The sequence below is a fragment of the Heliangelus exortis genome, chromosome 6 (assembly GCF_036169615.1).
Source record: "Heliangelus exortis chromosome 6, bHelExo1.hap1, whole genome shotgun sequence".
Classification (NCBI taxonomy): Eukaryota; Metazoa; Chordata; class Aves; order Apodiformes; family Trochilidae; genus Heliangelus; species Heliangelus exortis.
Genome location: NC_092427.1, coordinates 10950283 through 10965566, shown reverse-complemented (window position 1 = coordinate 10965566; position 15284 = coordinate 10950283). Strand labels below are relative to the sequence as shown.

Here is a 15284-nt window from a genome sequence, read left to right as displayed (position 1 = left end):
CCACCAGTTCCCACACACTGAGCTACAGTAATGCTACAGCAAAACTGCAGGAATAGCTGGGATTTTCCTGTAATTATCAATTACATCAAGAATGCCTGTTTTTTCTTTAGTGTTAGGTGGGATTTTCTAAGATATTGATCACTATCAGTGCAAGAATGCAGTGAAATCTGAGCATGGGTCATTTGTTTCAGATTTAGCTACATATTAGTCTTTAAATTGTCTTGAAGTCCTATCGACATCTGAATGATATTTCTTGCAGTGCTACATGATCCAAACCATTGCCTTCATAAATCTACATGAGTGAAACCCTGCCGAGCTGTGATTAAATTTGTTAAATTGAAGAATCATCACATGAGATTGATTGTGTTTTAGGAGAGTCACATGCACAACACTTAAAGGACCATTTTGTTTCTTCAGCTGGATGGAGTTCCAGGACGCTATTTAGAAAAGAATGAGAATTGTTTTTCTAGGAATTACAGCCAAAGTTTTGTAGAGCTGTTTTAAGGCCACCAACAACAAACCTTTCTGAAACTGTTGTGTACCTGCTATTGTTAAAAGAAACACCCATGCTTACTGCAATTGAAAGACATTAGAAAAAAATAAACATTTTTTCAGTTTGTCGACTTTGTGCACTCAGCACACTGTGTTTATTCAGCAGCATTGCTCATCTGTTGATGGTCACATTTTGTTTCCACTTGTGTTCAAAGGAAAGCTTTTCCCCAGACTTCTAACGATTTGGAGGACAATAAAACTAACTGTAAATCCAATGGGTTGTTAAAATCCTGTTCACCTTGAGGTCTGTTTCCCAGTCCTCCAAACTCATACTTTTCAGCCCTGCTCTGAGTAAAGCTTTTATCAATGACTAGAAGTGATAAGAAGAGTAGTTATGATGGTTCTACAAGTTAGTGCAGCACCTGATATCAAAGAAGAGCAGAAAGTTGCCAACAACCACCAAGTGACAGACTCCTGTCACGTACAGAGCTGTCTGTTAGAAATGTTACAGTCTGCATGGTAAGTTTAAAAATACATAATATAATGAGAAGAAAACAAATTCACCCTGTATAAGGACAAAGACATTGCACTGAGTAATTCTGGGTAGTTCACTACAATGCCTTGGGGTTAATTTTGGGAATTAGCAAATATCTGGGTAATAATATTAGTAATTTTAGCTGCTGCTTTACTGTTTATCTGGAAACACAGACTTTGACATAAAGAATGAAGATGCAAAGCCAGTAATGGAGGAAAGGCAAAGATCTCCTCAGAGAATTGCTGTGTTTTGTTCATGTTATGGTATTAATTCCATTAGAATATCCAAATAAATAGGAAAAATGCTGAATAAGGAGAGAAGTCACCAAGCCTAAGTCACTCCATGTCACGCAAGGATAACAGGAACTTAAAAACCTACACTAGTCTAGCACTGAAAGAACAGAATATTTCTCTTCAGATAATAACTACTGACCTTGTTGAGGCAAAAGGGAAGAGAGATCATAAATGTAGGGTTATAAATGGAAAACATGACTAAGCTGGAAGAAAAACTTAAGTGCAATATGTTGAAGTCAGAAGGATAACCTCCATCCCAGATCTGTGCAGAACTGCCAGCTGCAATTTCAGTTCTGGTAACAGATACTTTTAATAACCATTTAGTCAGGGATCATGACACAGAACTTGTGGAGCAGCAAATGCTGGGCTTAGATTAACAGCCTTCAGTGCATCCAAGTTTTTATAAACAGAAGAAAGTACAGTAGCTCTCTTTGTTCTTGTTTTTTCCACAGAATATTTGACAGTGCTGTGGTGGAGACTAAAGGCTAAGACAGATGGGGAATACAAAGCTGGGTAAATAGCTGCTTTCCAGTGAAATGGCAGGAGATGGTTTTGAATTAGGAAGTATTAGGCTGGATGAAAGTTACTCAACGATTAATATCAGGGTAGATTTTGATTACTTTTATTATCACATCTGGCATTAGGTGTACCAATGAAAAACTTTGCTAATTAGAGAAGCAGAGGTAGTGTTCCATAGGTAAAAAAAAAAAAGGACTATTAACATCTGACATTTGAGGACCAATGCAGTAGAAATGGGACTAGGGACATACAAGTGTACAAAATTTGTGATCTTTCACTTAGAGGTTACAGTCAGAGATACAGTCAGAGATTTTCTTGGAGATTTCTTACACACGGAGCTTTGAGGCTTCTTTTGTCTCAGGAAATGAGGCAATGGTAGCAAAATATTTCTGTATAGGTGCTATAGTTATTCAATTCAACCATGGTATTGGAACATGTCACAAACACCAATTCATTTACTTTCATGGTAGTCACATTTACAGTTGTGGGAAGGCTTACGTGGTCTTATATTCAGAAATACTGAAAATGTTTTTCAGTTCAGGCCAATCTTTATATGCATGCCCATACTGTGAATAGTGAAGTGGAGTCTACAGTGTTTCTCCACTTATTGGTTAGGCTCAAGTAGATAAACAAATAGGTCCTTTTCTAATGTTAAAATCTACCATTTTTAAAAATAATACAGACTAGCGATAACATCAACTTTTTTTTCTATTATTGGCAGTGTCACAAAAAGATATATTGGCTGAAGTTCACTTGAGATTGATTTTACCCAAGTTCAAGTCAGTAATGCCCTCATAGCCTTATTTTGTGCAGCCTGACCCATGTCATAGGAGTTAGCTCATCCCACAGCCAGTGAGCATCCATCATTACAGTGGGCCAGATTTCCCCATCTTCAGAAACACAGCATGAAAAGTAATGATAAGAACTGGTCTAAAATTTATGTTCATGGCAATACAGTGAACAGGTGGACAAAAGCACCTCTGTCTGTAACCTGACAAAGATCTTTGTGGTTTTAATCAAGTGCTTTAAGAACTTGCACAAGTATCAAATTTAATTGAAAAAACACATATCTATACTAACAACATTTTTGAAAATCATTTTTAAAACAAATCAGGACAGTTTCTTTGACAGAACTTCATGCAGCAACCTTACGCAGAAGGTGGCTACACTCCCTTCTATGCACGCAAAGGTTTAGTAAGAGCACTGAGAAAGAGGTGGTATTGTCATTGAGAGTCACGTAGTCAGCTCACTCGTTTCTAAAGGGTGGTGCTCACACTGCTTCAGTGTGTTGGAGACCATTTAGTTATGCCAAGTGGCTAAACCTGTGTGGGTTTGTTTGGGCTCACCCGTTTCTGGCTGCAGCGCACGATCAGGAAGGTCTCGATGCTGTGCTCTTTCAGGTACGCGTTGCGCTCCCCTCCGAAGCCCAGCTCCACCTCGTAGTCCCCATTCAGATAGTTCAGGGTTGCTTTGGTTATGTGGATGCGCCTTGAATGAGACAAAAGACAAGCCAGATTTGTAGGCTCTGAAGTTACCACCTAGAAAGCCAGTTCCTGTCAGTGGCAGGTTCCCAGTACTGGAACAAACAAGCAGTAAACCCCAATTTATTTAGCTCCTCTTAGAGATGTAATACCAGAGTTTCATCTACTTAAAGGAAGCAGGCCAGGAGGCATCTTAGAAGGAGAGGTGTTCACATTAAGCTTCTTACACATCCATTTATAAGCACTTCTTTAGATATAAAGCACTTAGGCTTTTATTCACTTTGCCTTAAAACAGAGCAGATAATTTTTTTTTGCGAACTCAGGCCCTTCCCAAAGACTTACCTTTTCAGCAGACACATTAATATATACTATTATATAGTATATATATAATATATACTGCATATATATATATATATATATATATATACACTGCAGGATGTATCTTTTTTGTTGTATCATATTAATCACTGTGGTACACGAGTGTCCTTGTAGAAGTATCCTATGCAGTCTTATGCTTTTAATCCAGAGCAGAGAGAAGATGGAGAGACACGTAGAAAAATAATCTCACAGAGTCAGTAGAATCCTGGGAGCAACTTAGTCTTCAGTTGGTCCATACAGCAGTGAAATAAGAATCAGTTCTGCTCTTTCACAGGAATGTTTCAAAACAAAAGGCTGGTCTGAATGGTCTCATACAATATCCATTGATAGCTGAGATGCTCTCCAACAAACACTGTTAGCATATGGTCTCATCTCTTTGTAACCATGACCAGGACCAGCTCTGCTCGTGTTCACACAGACCTGCTCATTTCTGCTGTATTTACCAGCTTTGTTTCACAGAGAAGGATTTCAATCCTTATCACAGAAGGTTACACCCATCTTGGGATTTTGTAGGCTTTCTGTGATCACAGTCATGGAGACAAGGAAGAGAAGAACCTTGCTGACATTTGTATGTGCTTAAAAACATTAACACCCACAGGTCATTTCACAGCAGACATACAGACTCTCTGAACCTCTACCCCACATTTGCCCACCTTATGGTGACACAAAACAAGACATGGATTAACATGACAACTTTGCTGAAGCAACTTACCCAGCTTTGCCCCCTGCTTCCATGTGGTTGGCTAAAGTGACATCATTGGACCACACATCAAACTGCCACTTCCTAAGGCCCAAGACCCCACAGTGAACTCTCCCGCTGTGGATTCCAACTCTCATGTTGACATTTACTCCTGTCACCTCCCGGACTAGTCTGAAAGGAGACATGGGAAAAAAAGCATATCCCTAAAAACTCTGTGTTTGCAGTCAACAGCCCAAACTTGCTCCCAGAACACCAAAATCCATTATGACCCATTAATTACTCACACATACATGCGGTGCTGCTCATCCACATCAACAAGACAACAAACCAAAACCAGGCCAGCTGTACCACTCTTGGATGGCCAGGATGGCCAAGCAGAGTACTAATTAGAAAGGGGAGCCCTTGGAATAAATCCATGTACTCTGAACTCACGGTCAAGCTGAGAACGCAGTTAATGAAGTATCTTTGGAGCAGCAGAAGGAATAAAGTGCTGGTCTCCAATTTCCAACCAAAGCTAGACATAACCTGCCAGCACTCAGCCTCATTAAGAATAATAGCATGTTGCAAAGAGAAAAAGGAAATTATTTCAGTGATCTTAATTTGTGTGTATGGCACCAAGCATCAACTCTTCCACAGATTAAATATGATATGTGTGTGAAATACCCCACTGCAAGTCAGAGCAGCAAAACCAGAGAACCACATCTATTACAGCTATTCCAAACAGGCAGCTACAAATACTCAAGCTCTGATTTTAATGAGGCTTTGGATGCTCTGCTTACTCCTAAAATGACTGCTGGAATACTTGGTGGATTTTGCCCTTTTAGGGCAATAGCCAACTTCAAGAGCTGTTCACATGGAAAATATACTTAGGAATGTGGGTTGAGGAAAGTCTTGATGGGGCCATCAGAACAACTCTGCTTCTTGTTATTGTTGATCACACCATTCCCAGAATGTCCATGTTTCACAGCCAAATTCATCTACATCAAATTCCTTTGAGTTGTTAGTTCCTTGCAGCATGAAGCTGTATTTTCGACCTATGAGATTTTAATCTTTTTGCTTTTCAGGTTCATCTAGACCTTTCTAGATAACATCCTGTGCACAGGTAAGCTCTGCCAAGTTCCCAATAGTAACACAGATCTAATTTTATGGCTTTGGTTATTAATTCGAATGACTTACTACAGGTAGACCAATTCTAGACTGTAGTTTACTCCTCCATGTGACGTGTCCCTTAAAAGTCTGTTCAAGACAACTTCTTGCTGTAACAGCTCCTTCCCACTTACAGTTCCTTCTTCCTTACAGTCCCTTTCTTATGTTTCACTATTTACTGACTGAAGTAACATTCATTATTTCTATTAGCAAGCAGCAGAGATTCTTTAGCAGGGAAGGGAAGCTCCATATGGGTAAGGTGCCACAGGATTATGAATTGAAAGAGGTCCAGACACAGCACTTGGGAAAGCAACAGAAACCGGGGAAATGAAAATGCAGCTGCAGCCATAACCTGTGCAAGGATAACAGCATCTGCAGCATGGGTACAGCACTGGGGAGGGAGAACAGTGCTACAAACCCCACTGCACCCTCTGCCAAGCCATGTTACTGACACAAGACCAGGGAACGTCTCCCCGTAGAGTCACTGATGAGGAGGTGACTTTCTCCAGACTTTGCAGCAAAAAAATGAGTTTGGTTATCCTTTATAGACAAATAAAATATCCTTTTTTACCTTCCATTTTTTTTAAAGTTCATTTATAGCAGCAGTACAGCGATTATAAGTCTCTTTTTGATCCGGGGTAACCCTCCCTGCTCTTATTGTGCACAGATTAAATCAGCCTATGGGCAAGGCTCAGTGTTGGTGAAGCCTGCAATCAAATGTTCAGTAGCTACTTGTTACCTGCAATCAACTGCTCAGTAGCTATTGGTTACCTTAGCTGTGAAACCTCTTATCTTGATCCTTAGGGAAGGAGAAGGTAGGGGAGGAAGCAGGGGCAGTGAGAACAGGCTCACCTTCCAGACTTATTAAGAGATAAGATTGTTAAATGAATTCATCATATAACAAGTGGGAAACGTGTTAAAGACTGAAGAGCTATTTGCAAACAAACACTGAGTGCACTTCAGCTCCATGCTTATTTCAAGGTAGGGTGGGTTGCAGTTAATCAGTGAGGTTGAGACACCCCAGTGTTACTCAGCCTTGTGGGGATAACACAGCGATGTGTCAAGGGTTTCATTAGGCCAACTACTGCAGAAAGTGAGACTTTCCTGGGCAATAGACAGAGTAACTTCTTTGTAGAGCTGGTGGCTAAGAATTGCTGCTTTTCATGTTTGGCAAGACACTGTCACATGCCACTTAACTGTACTTCATGTGGAAGAAAATACATTCTTTCAAGGGCTACTGGAAACTAGTTACTTGCAACTCCTTTTATTTTGTGTTTTGCATACAAACCCCAGAAGGAGGCTGGTACAAAGCAACCAAGTTTAAAACCAGGAAAGTAAAGGTAGGAATTCCTGAGAGTGCACACTGTTTACAAAGCAAGGGAATGCTGCTGCGTACTGCTCTTTGAATGGGGTCTCCTGAGTAAAAACACTGCTTTTCAAAGTAGGTATCAGTGTTATGAAAACAAGGCTGAAAAGACTGGGTTTGTATTCTATGTCCTTGCAAAAATTCAAATGGTAAGGATGTACTGCATCAAACTCAGCAAATGGGTAGCTCTAGCTTTTATCAAGATGAAGTGGAAACTCCATCGACCATAGAATCATAGAATGACCAGGGCTGGAAGTGATCTTAGAGATAATCTTGTTCCAGCATCCCCTGCATGAGCAGGGACATGTCCCACCAGACCAGTTTGCTGAAGGCCCCATCCAACCTGGCCTTGAACACTTCCAGGAAGGAGGCAGCCACAACTTCTTTGGGCAACCTGTTCCAGCATCTCACCACCCTCTTAGGAAGGAATTTTTTCCTAATGTCTAACCTAAATCTCCCCTCTTCAAGTTTTAAACCATTGCCCCTTGTCCTCTCACTACACACCCATGCAAAAAGCCCTACCCCAGCTTTTCTGTAGGCCCCCTTTAGATATTGAAAAACCACTACAAGGTCACTTCAGAGCCTCCTCTTGTTTAGGCTGAACAATCCGAGAGGAGAGGAGAGGAGAGGAGAGGAGAGGAGAGGAGAGGAGAGGAGAGGAGAGGAGAGGAGAGGAGAGGAGAGGAGAGGAGAGGAGAGGAGAGGAGAGGAGAGGAGAGGAGAGGAGAGGAGAGGAGAGGAGAGGAGAGGAGAGGAGAGGAGAGGAGAGGAGAGGAGAGGAGAGGAGAGGAGAGGAGAGGAGAGGAGAGGAGAGGAGAGGAGAAGAGAGGAGAAGAGGGACAAAAGTCTGTGCGGGAGGGATGGTATAGATATTAAGGTCAGCTTTTGGCACAGGGACACATTGAGAAGGATAAGTTAACTAGACAAAACAGATCTTAGCAGAAGAATTATAAGGTGAGTAAAAAGCTGGTTTAAACATAGTGAAGAGTGACTGAAAGTTAATAAAGATATTATTAATCCTGATTTCACATTTATATAATTCACTGGACTCCTCCTTTGGGAATGAGACTTCCAGTAATTACAGTAACCTTTACCTTTCTCTTCAAGACATTGAGTTCTGATATCTACAGGACTGTAATGGACTCAAGCATCTGTCCTTTAGCTGTCAAACCTTTAAAACCTTATCTGCATTTTGTTTTCTTATTGTATCTAGTCTCCCTTTTTGCTGGCATCTGCTTACTTTGCTACTAATGTTAGCAAGAGTTAATGGGAAAGAGAATCTACTTGCTACTTGTTCTGAAATTCTCTATGGGGAATATAGTACTTACGAGATGGCCTCTATCATATCCATTCCCATTTCAACACAGCAGTGTGCATGGTCAGCTCTTGCTTCTGGCAACCCAGATACACAGTAATAGCAATCACCCAAAATCTTGATACGTAAACAGTGGTTCTCCTAAAAAAAAACCAAAAAAAACCCCACAACAAGAGAGAGAAGTATTCAGATTATATTATTGCCTGCAATAGCTTGCCTTTTAGGGTAGTGAACATTTACAGAAAATGCAGTGAATCAGCACGGTATGTAATTCTTGCAACAGGAAAAGAATCTGAATTATAATAGAAAACTTACAGCTGCAAGTTTATCAAATCTGGCAAAGAGCTCGTTCAGCGTCATGACCAGCTCCTGAGCAGTGCACTGGGAGGCCAGACTTGTGAAACCCTCTATGTCTGCAAAGAGGATGCTTGAGAAAAAAAAAAAAAAAAAAAAGAAAAAAAAAAGAAAGTGTCAGAAAATTTGTTGTTGATATGTTGCTGCCAAAGCGCAGCCACTAAATAAAGTCCTTGTGTAGTGAAGAACCTTAACCTGCCTAACACTTTTTTTTTTTTTTTTTTTTTTTTTGTGCTTAGCTTCTAAAGAGCTACAGACATGAAACCTCCCATTTGTACCACACCTTCCAGCTGGCTTAGCCCTTGAAACACTACAAACTTTCTGCCAAATGAGAGGCACAACTGTTGCTGTCAGCTGAGGCAAATCTCTGCCAGTGCAACAGGGATTGTTAATTGCTCCCATCTGCCCAGGCTGGATCAGGACAAGCTCACTGAAAGCAGTGTGGACTTTTTTTAAAGGACAATTCTTTGAATCGCAGTTATTAATAATGATTCTTTGGTTTCAATTAATCAATTGTAATATTGTATTGCAAAGAGTTTTTTTAAACTCTTTTTTAAACACAGCCATTGTGTTAAATTAAAACTAGAAAGGAAAATAAAAACCAGACATAGCTCTAAGACAAAATCTATATATGCACACACACGCGCAAAATTTGTACATTGGAACATTTATCAAATAGTTGTTTTCTTCTGTGAAGCTGATCGTTTCATCAAGCTGTACTTGAATAGGAAGAGAAATTAAAAATGTTAATAACAAACACTTTGGAATTGTTTCTTCTTTGTAAAATAAAACTCCAACATGTTTTAAGCAAATTGCAGATGCTATGTTTTCAGTTAGAATTTGCAATTTTGCCATGTCTTCAGACAGAAAGTAAAGACAACAAAAATATTTTCAAAAGCAATTTTTTGCAAAAAAATGCAGAAAAACATTTAAATTCTGTCATGCTTCTCAGATTTTGTTTCTACACTGCAGCTCAAATAAATCATTAACCAAACATATTGCACTAAGTATTTCTTTGTTAGTGAGACTGAAACTGAAATGTACAAGAAAAAAGAAAGAGGAACGCAGGGATGTCTAAATCAAAATACATTTTGTTTTTAAAAGCTTTGGAAAGTAATAAAAAAAAAGGTAAATCAAGATTTCACATATTTACAAATAAAAGTAAACTCTCCAACGAAATACAGATAAAACAGCTGAAATCCTAGAGATATCTGTATTGCTGGCTAGGGAACTTAAGTATGTTTTAACATGTAAAGTACAAATAGGAAATGTCTCCAGTTTTTGTGGCAGAAGCAAAATACAACTTGTTGAAAACATGTTCTTGTTCTAGCACAGGGCAAACTGCAAATTCCTCATTTGTGGGCATGTTCACAGTCTTTGCTTGTGTGCATGTTGCAGCAGCCATGTGTTCCAACAGGAGTACAGAGCAATCACTACTCTGATGTTCAGATAGCTATGGGCATATCTAAGCACACTACATGAGGTTGTCCTGAACCAGCTCTTCATGCCTGATTCAGAAAACTAGTGCTAGTGTAGTGTCCTCGTAAACATGGGGAAATGAAGGATGGATGCACCTTCCTTTCCCCATTACTGTCACGCCAGATAAATGGATCAGACATTCCTGGAAGTTGTATCACGGAAATATTTTCAACCAGGCAAATGAAGTAGTCAGCAGAGACTTATGGAGGTAACCTGCACACAGATTTATGCCTTTTCAAGTTGATTACATTTTCTCAAACTTGTAATCTTCTACAGGAGACCAGCAATTTGCTCTTTGTTCAAATTCACCAGTTATCTCTTTCATCTTGATCCCTGCCTTGCACTTCCAAGGACAGCGTGGTTGCCAGCTCCATATGCGGCTTTCTGGCTGAGTTCTAGAAAACTACAGTTATAATCACTACAAAAGGGTTTATTATGAGAAGAAAAACTGTAAAGGTTGCATGATGGGAGTTAGAAATGCATTCTGCACATGAGTCATTAGCAATATCAGGTAGTTAACATCTTTGTCTGATGTCCTGTTGGAAAGCCAACATTTACTGCATGAGATGCCTATCTGGATAAATGGTTTGAGGAAATGAAAAAATTCCATATTCAGTAGTCCATATCAGTGGACTATTTTGGAGAGGGAAGTAAAGGAAAAAGAAATTTGGTTTTCTCTAAAGTAAATTATTCACAAATATTTTTTTCAGATTCAGGTCACTCCTCTAGAACAAGGACAATGTGCTTGGCAAAAAAGGGAAACGCTTCCCCTGGCAATTTATATGAATTTATATGGCAATTTATATGAATTTATATGGCAATTTATATGAATTTATATGGCAATTTATATGAAAAACTACTCAGAATTGGCTACATGTTCGGTCCTTTGCACAATTCAGTTTTGCACACTTGAACATATCCACCTGCATGATGCTCAGCCCATCCGTTTGCTCCTCTTTAGTGTCAGCCACCCAAGTAACATTTGTACCTGTCACAGAACCTGAGCATATTCCATTACAGCCTGAGACAGCTCTGTGACCTCCTCTTCTGCCTAGGAGCTAAGCTACTGTGCTATAGGAAGACACTGTCTGGGATCCATGGGCTGCAGGGAATGGAAAACCTCATCTAGGTATGGAAAGGATCACGTGGGAGATGATAGAGGACAGAGGAGTGCTCTGGGAACTGTTTTAGAGAGAGGAAAGACACATTCATGGCAGGACACTGGAGAAAGAACAGCACATGACCATCAGAGAAAACAGCCCTTGCTAACAGGAACTCATTCCAAAACCCATCTGTCCTCTGCTCTCGACACAGAGCTCTGAAAGCCACTAAATCACATTTTACTCCTCCTGCCACACACCCCTGCTAGCACTGCAGCTCCAGTAGCAGAGACAACAAACAGGTTCATCACTCCCAGCCCTCCTAATGGCCCACAAGGGAGGAATGGGGACCTGTGTATGTGGTGCTGTGCCATGGCACTTCTGTTCCTTTTGTTATTAGCCCCAGTAACCCTTACATTCAGCCTTCTCCCTGTAAAACACCCATCCCCCAGAAGCAACTAGCAAAAATGTAGATTTCTCTTACAATAACTACCAGTGAACAGCACTTGATCCTTATCCTTTTGTTTAGTCAGAGTTTTTCTTTAAAAATAAAGCCTGCTATATCTCCTTACACACACAACACACATGTAGGGTCATTGCAGGAGCATCTTCCAGTCCTGTCAGTGCTCCTTACCCAGGCTACAAGCCTTACAGTTTAAACACAGCTTCCACACAACTCTTAGGTCCTTGAGCCACACTTCAGCCTTTCATGTCAGACTGTCCTTAGCAATGAAAAGATTTCATTAAAGAACAATAGAACAATGGTGATGGGTTCTTGAGATGAAGGACACAACTCAAGTGAACTATTTGTCAGTATTCAGAGGGTGAGACATTTCCTTGCTGGTGGGAGGACAATGCCAGTAATAGGTCTTCCTTGTGCCACAATGTTGGGTAAATGACAGTGGTCAACAAAAGGTCAAATGAAATAATTATTATAGCTATAAAATATCATGAGCTAAGTAAGGCAGTGGTTTAAAAGTACTATTAGCTGAAACTGACTGGAAGGGATTGACCACACAATCTGCAGCCTGGGCATCAGCAACTATTATCAGCCCTGGGTCCCTGTCCCTTTATCTGGAAGGCTACTGCTTTGTGGAAAAAAAACAGTTTAGCATGTAATTAAAAGGTTGTAATGGCTTCAGAGCTCTCGATATATTTTCCACTCCGTCACTGCCTTCAAATTTACCATCTGATTGTGTTTTGTCCAGCAGTAACCAGGGTCTGACCTCAAAAAAAGACAAAAAAAGAGGTTTATTTCTGGGAAAGAGAGACAAGAAAAGAGGAGTTATCATTAATTTTATAAGTTATTTTAAAAATGATTTCTGTTTAATTTTGTTTGAAAAGTACCACAAATTGTGTTATAGGGTAAAGGTGAATACTTTCCTATTCTCCTATTTCAGCTCCTATTTCCAGCAAGGACTGGTTCAAGACTTCACAGCTGTACATGGCAAGCTCAGTTGTGTGCCTTTTCCCCCTATGTGGCTTGGGTACCTTCCAGATCCTGCCATCCTCCCCCTGCTTAGAGACGAGCCTAATACCTGCCTGCTCTTGCCCAAGGCCCAGGGAGGGGAACAGGGAAGGTGGATGTATGGACTGGAGCATCCCTGTGCTGCTGGCTCTTGCTGATTCCAAGAGCCCAGAGCTGATGGGCAGCACAGGGAAGGTTGGGCACACAGCTCTAGCTGCTGCTGCCACCAAGATGCCTGTCTCTGCCTGAGCTTGGCCCTTACCAAAACCACCACTGTCACTGTGGACTGTCTGAGCTCCATGAGCAGGATATGTAGATGCTTTTTGCCCAGTGCTTTACATAATTACAAAGCCAGAGTGAGAGGAGGGAGAAGCTAAGGTGCAGAGCAAAGAGAAGAAATTTCCTGAAGTACTGACCTCTGATTTCCCATTTTTTGGTCTGTAATGAATCCACAGAACAATTAAGATACACATTGACAGGCAGCTCAGGTACCAGCAGAACCCTCAGTGAAACACCCCAGAGATCAGCTGTGTAAACCTGCCCAAACTGGGCAGCTTTCACCTGCTGTGCTCAGGTCCATCCTTTTGCACCTTCGGTCTTTCCACAGAGGGCCATTCAAGCTCTTAGCATCTTAGCTCCTGTAATTCAGGTGGTGCTTCCTGTGACTGCACTACAACATACCCTGAGCCAGAAGCATCACAGGATCTTTCAGACAGCAAAGGACAAGGTTCTTACCAAGAGAGGGGAGAGATCTTGGCAGAAAGCAAAGAATGACGTAAGGAGTGGGAAGAGCTAAGGACGAGGTAGAAAGCAGGAAACACACATGAGACATTTGAAAAACACACACACACCTACAGAAAATTATTTTGAAGTGCAGCCTTAAATGTCTGTAGCTAATAGAGTTATCAAAGGAGGGACATGACACAGACAGGTTTCCCTGCAAATACAAGATTATTCAAAACACTAAATTAAATCATCAGTACTTCTAATGTAAAAACAAAAAAACCAGTCATGTTCTATTTCAAGATGTGCGTGCTATGCACGCCAGCCACAACATAAATCAAGCAAGGCAAGAAACACAAACCCTATCACCATCACAACGGTAATGCCAGTCATGAATATAAACACCATGTGTTACTGGAAACTGAACACCACAGGCACTGCATGGGAAACAGAACAAAACCCCAGACTTGGTGAGCTTTAACAGCTTCTGAAAACAGCAAAGTGCATCTGACTGCATGTGAATCAAAGCCACGGAATTTTAGTCCAAGGAATGCTACCTACAAGAGGCAAAAAAAGTTAATGTATTGTGATAAAATAATAATTGTTTACTAAATACAAGCTCATTAATTTCCATTCACAAGCAAAGGTGTCACAAAAGAAAGCCCTTTGCTGTTGAAAAAGTCTGCCCTTGCCAGTGAATTCCTTGCACAAGTTGGTAAGTACAGTGTGTCAGGCACAGCTATTTTGCAATGCCATCCACTGCTGCTGGTGTTGCATGCCAGTAAGTCATGCTAGGAATAAGGAAGAAGAAGGATGGGCTGGCATGAAGATGACAAAATTCAGCTGATGGGTCGGGTCAAACCCTTAACACCAAACTAGGCTTTCACAGAATGCTTCAAGTTGGAAGGTATGTCTGGAGGTCACCTTGTTCAGTCCTTCTGATCAAGCAAGGCCACCTAGAGTTGGTTTTCCAAGGCCACGTTCATACATCTCTTGAGAATATCCAAGGTGGGAGCATCTCTTGAGCAGCAAATGAGTCAATTTTTGCACTTGGACATCTTTTTAAAAGCCAGTTCCCTACCATCATTGGAAGCCCAGAAGTTATCTTCCAGCTCAAGTGGCATATATAGACAGTTAAGTTCATCTAGAAGTTCCTGGAATAGAATTGGCATCAAGATACACCTGGTCTCTCTTTCCTACCTATAGCCCTTTGGGGATGTCATGACAAGGTGGCCTTCTGTGTGTTCTCTCTTCTGCCCACCCTATGTACAAAAAGGATTTCAGCTTCCAGAAACACTGAGAACATCTCATAATGCTCTTTCCCTCTTGAATCTAACAGTAGAAATAACAAAAGGACAAACCAAAACAAGCTGAGGACAAGTTCACAGCAGTGACACAGTGACCGTGGTCAGCTGGTGTAAAATCCAGGTAAAGCAGCACAAACATAAGGAAGGGCAGGAAGCACACTTAGGGAGGAGGGTGAAGTGGCCCTCACAGATCATTGTGCCAAGTGACAGCCCAGTGACTGCTCCAGCAGAGGCTGCAAGCTAAATCAGACTAAATCAGGTCTCAAGAGCACGCCAGCCTTTCTCTCTAGGGATGTCTATGAGACAGGCTAAGGTCTTAGCCTTAGCAATACAAAAAATGTTCTCCAGAACAGCAGGACATCAGACAGAACAGAGGTTAAAATATTTCCTTTTCCTATAGTCATGGAAAAAAAATCAACAGTAAAAAGATACCCTCTCTTTCCTAAACTTATATGGTCATTTCAGAGAAGATCCGTTTACTTTTGGAAACCACCTTTTGTTTCAAATGAGTCCATTTCTGTCACACATTGGCTGGCAAGGCTCCCCCTTGGGAAGAGGGACAGTGCTCCATCCCAAGATCAGTCATGGTAGCTCCCTCTTGCTTGAGAGGGTGAGAAGGCACACATGG

At 41.0% G+C, this 15284-nt stretch overlaps 1 protein-coding gene across 3 annotated transcripts in view; it reads right to left on the bottom strand.

The window, feature by feature from the left end:
- Positions 1 to 15284, bottom strand: part of ADCY5 (adenylate cyclase 5) — a 200692-nt gene that overhangs the window by 47306 nt on the left and 138102 nt on the right. For all 3 annotated transcript variants that reach the window (XR_011726474.1, XM_071746644.1, XM_071746645.1), the window contains exons 4-7: positions 8541 to 8652; positions 8239 to 8366; positions 4411 to 4569; positions 3186 to 3327 (exon numbers count right to left, since the gene is read on the bottom strand). Coding sequence is in view for 2 of the 3 variants with exons in the window: in XM_071746644.1 (XP_071602745.1) it covers positions 3186 to 3327; positions 4411 to 4569; positions 8239 to 8366; positions 8541 to 8652 (541 nt within the window). In the remaining variant the exon portion in view is untranslated. The remainder of the gene's footprint in view (positions 1 to 3185; positions 3328 to 4410; positions 4570 to 8238; positions 8367 to 8540; positions 8653 to 15284) is intronic.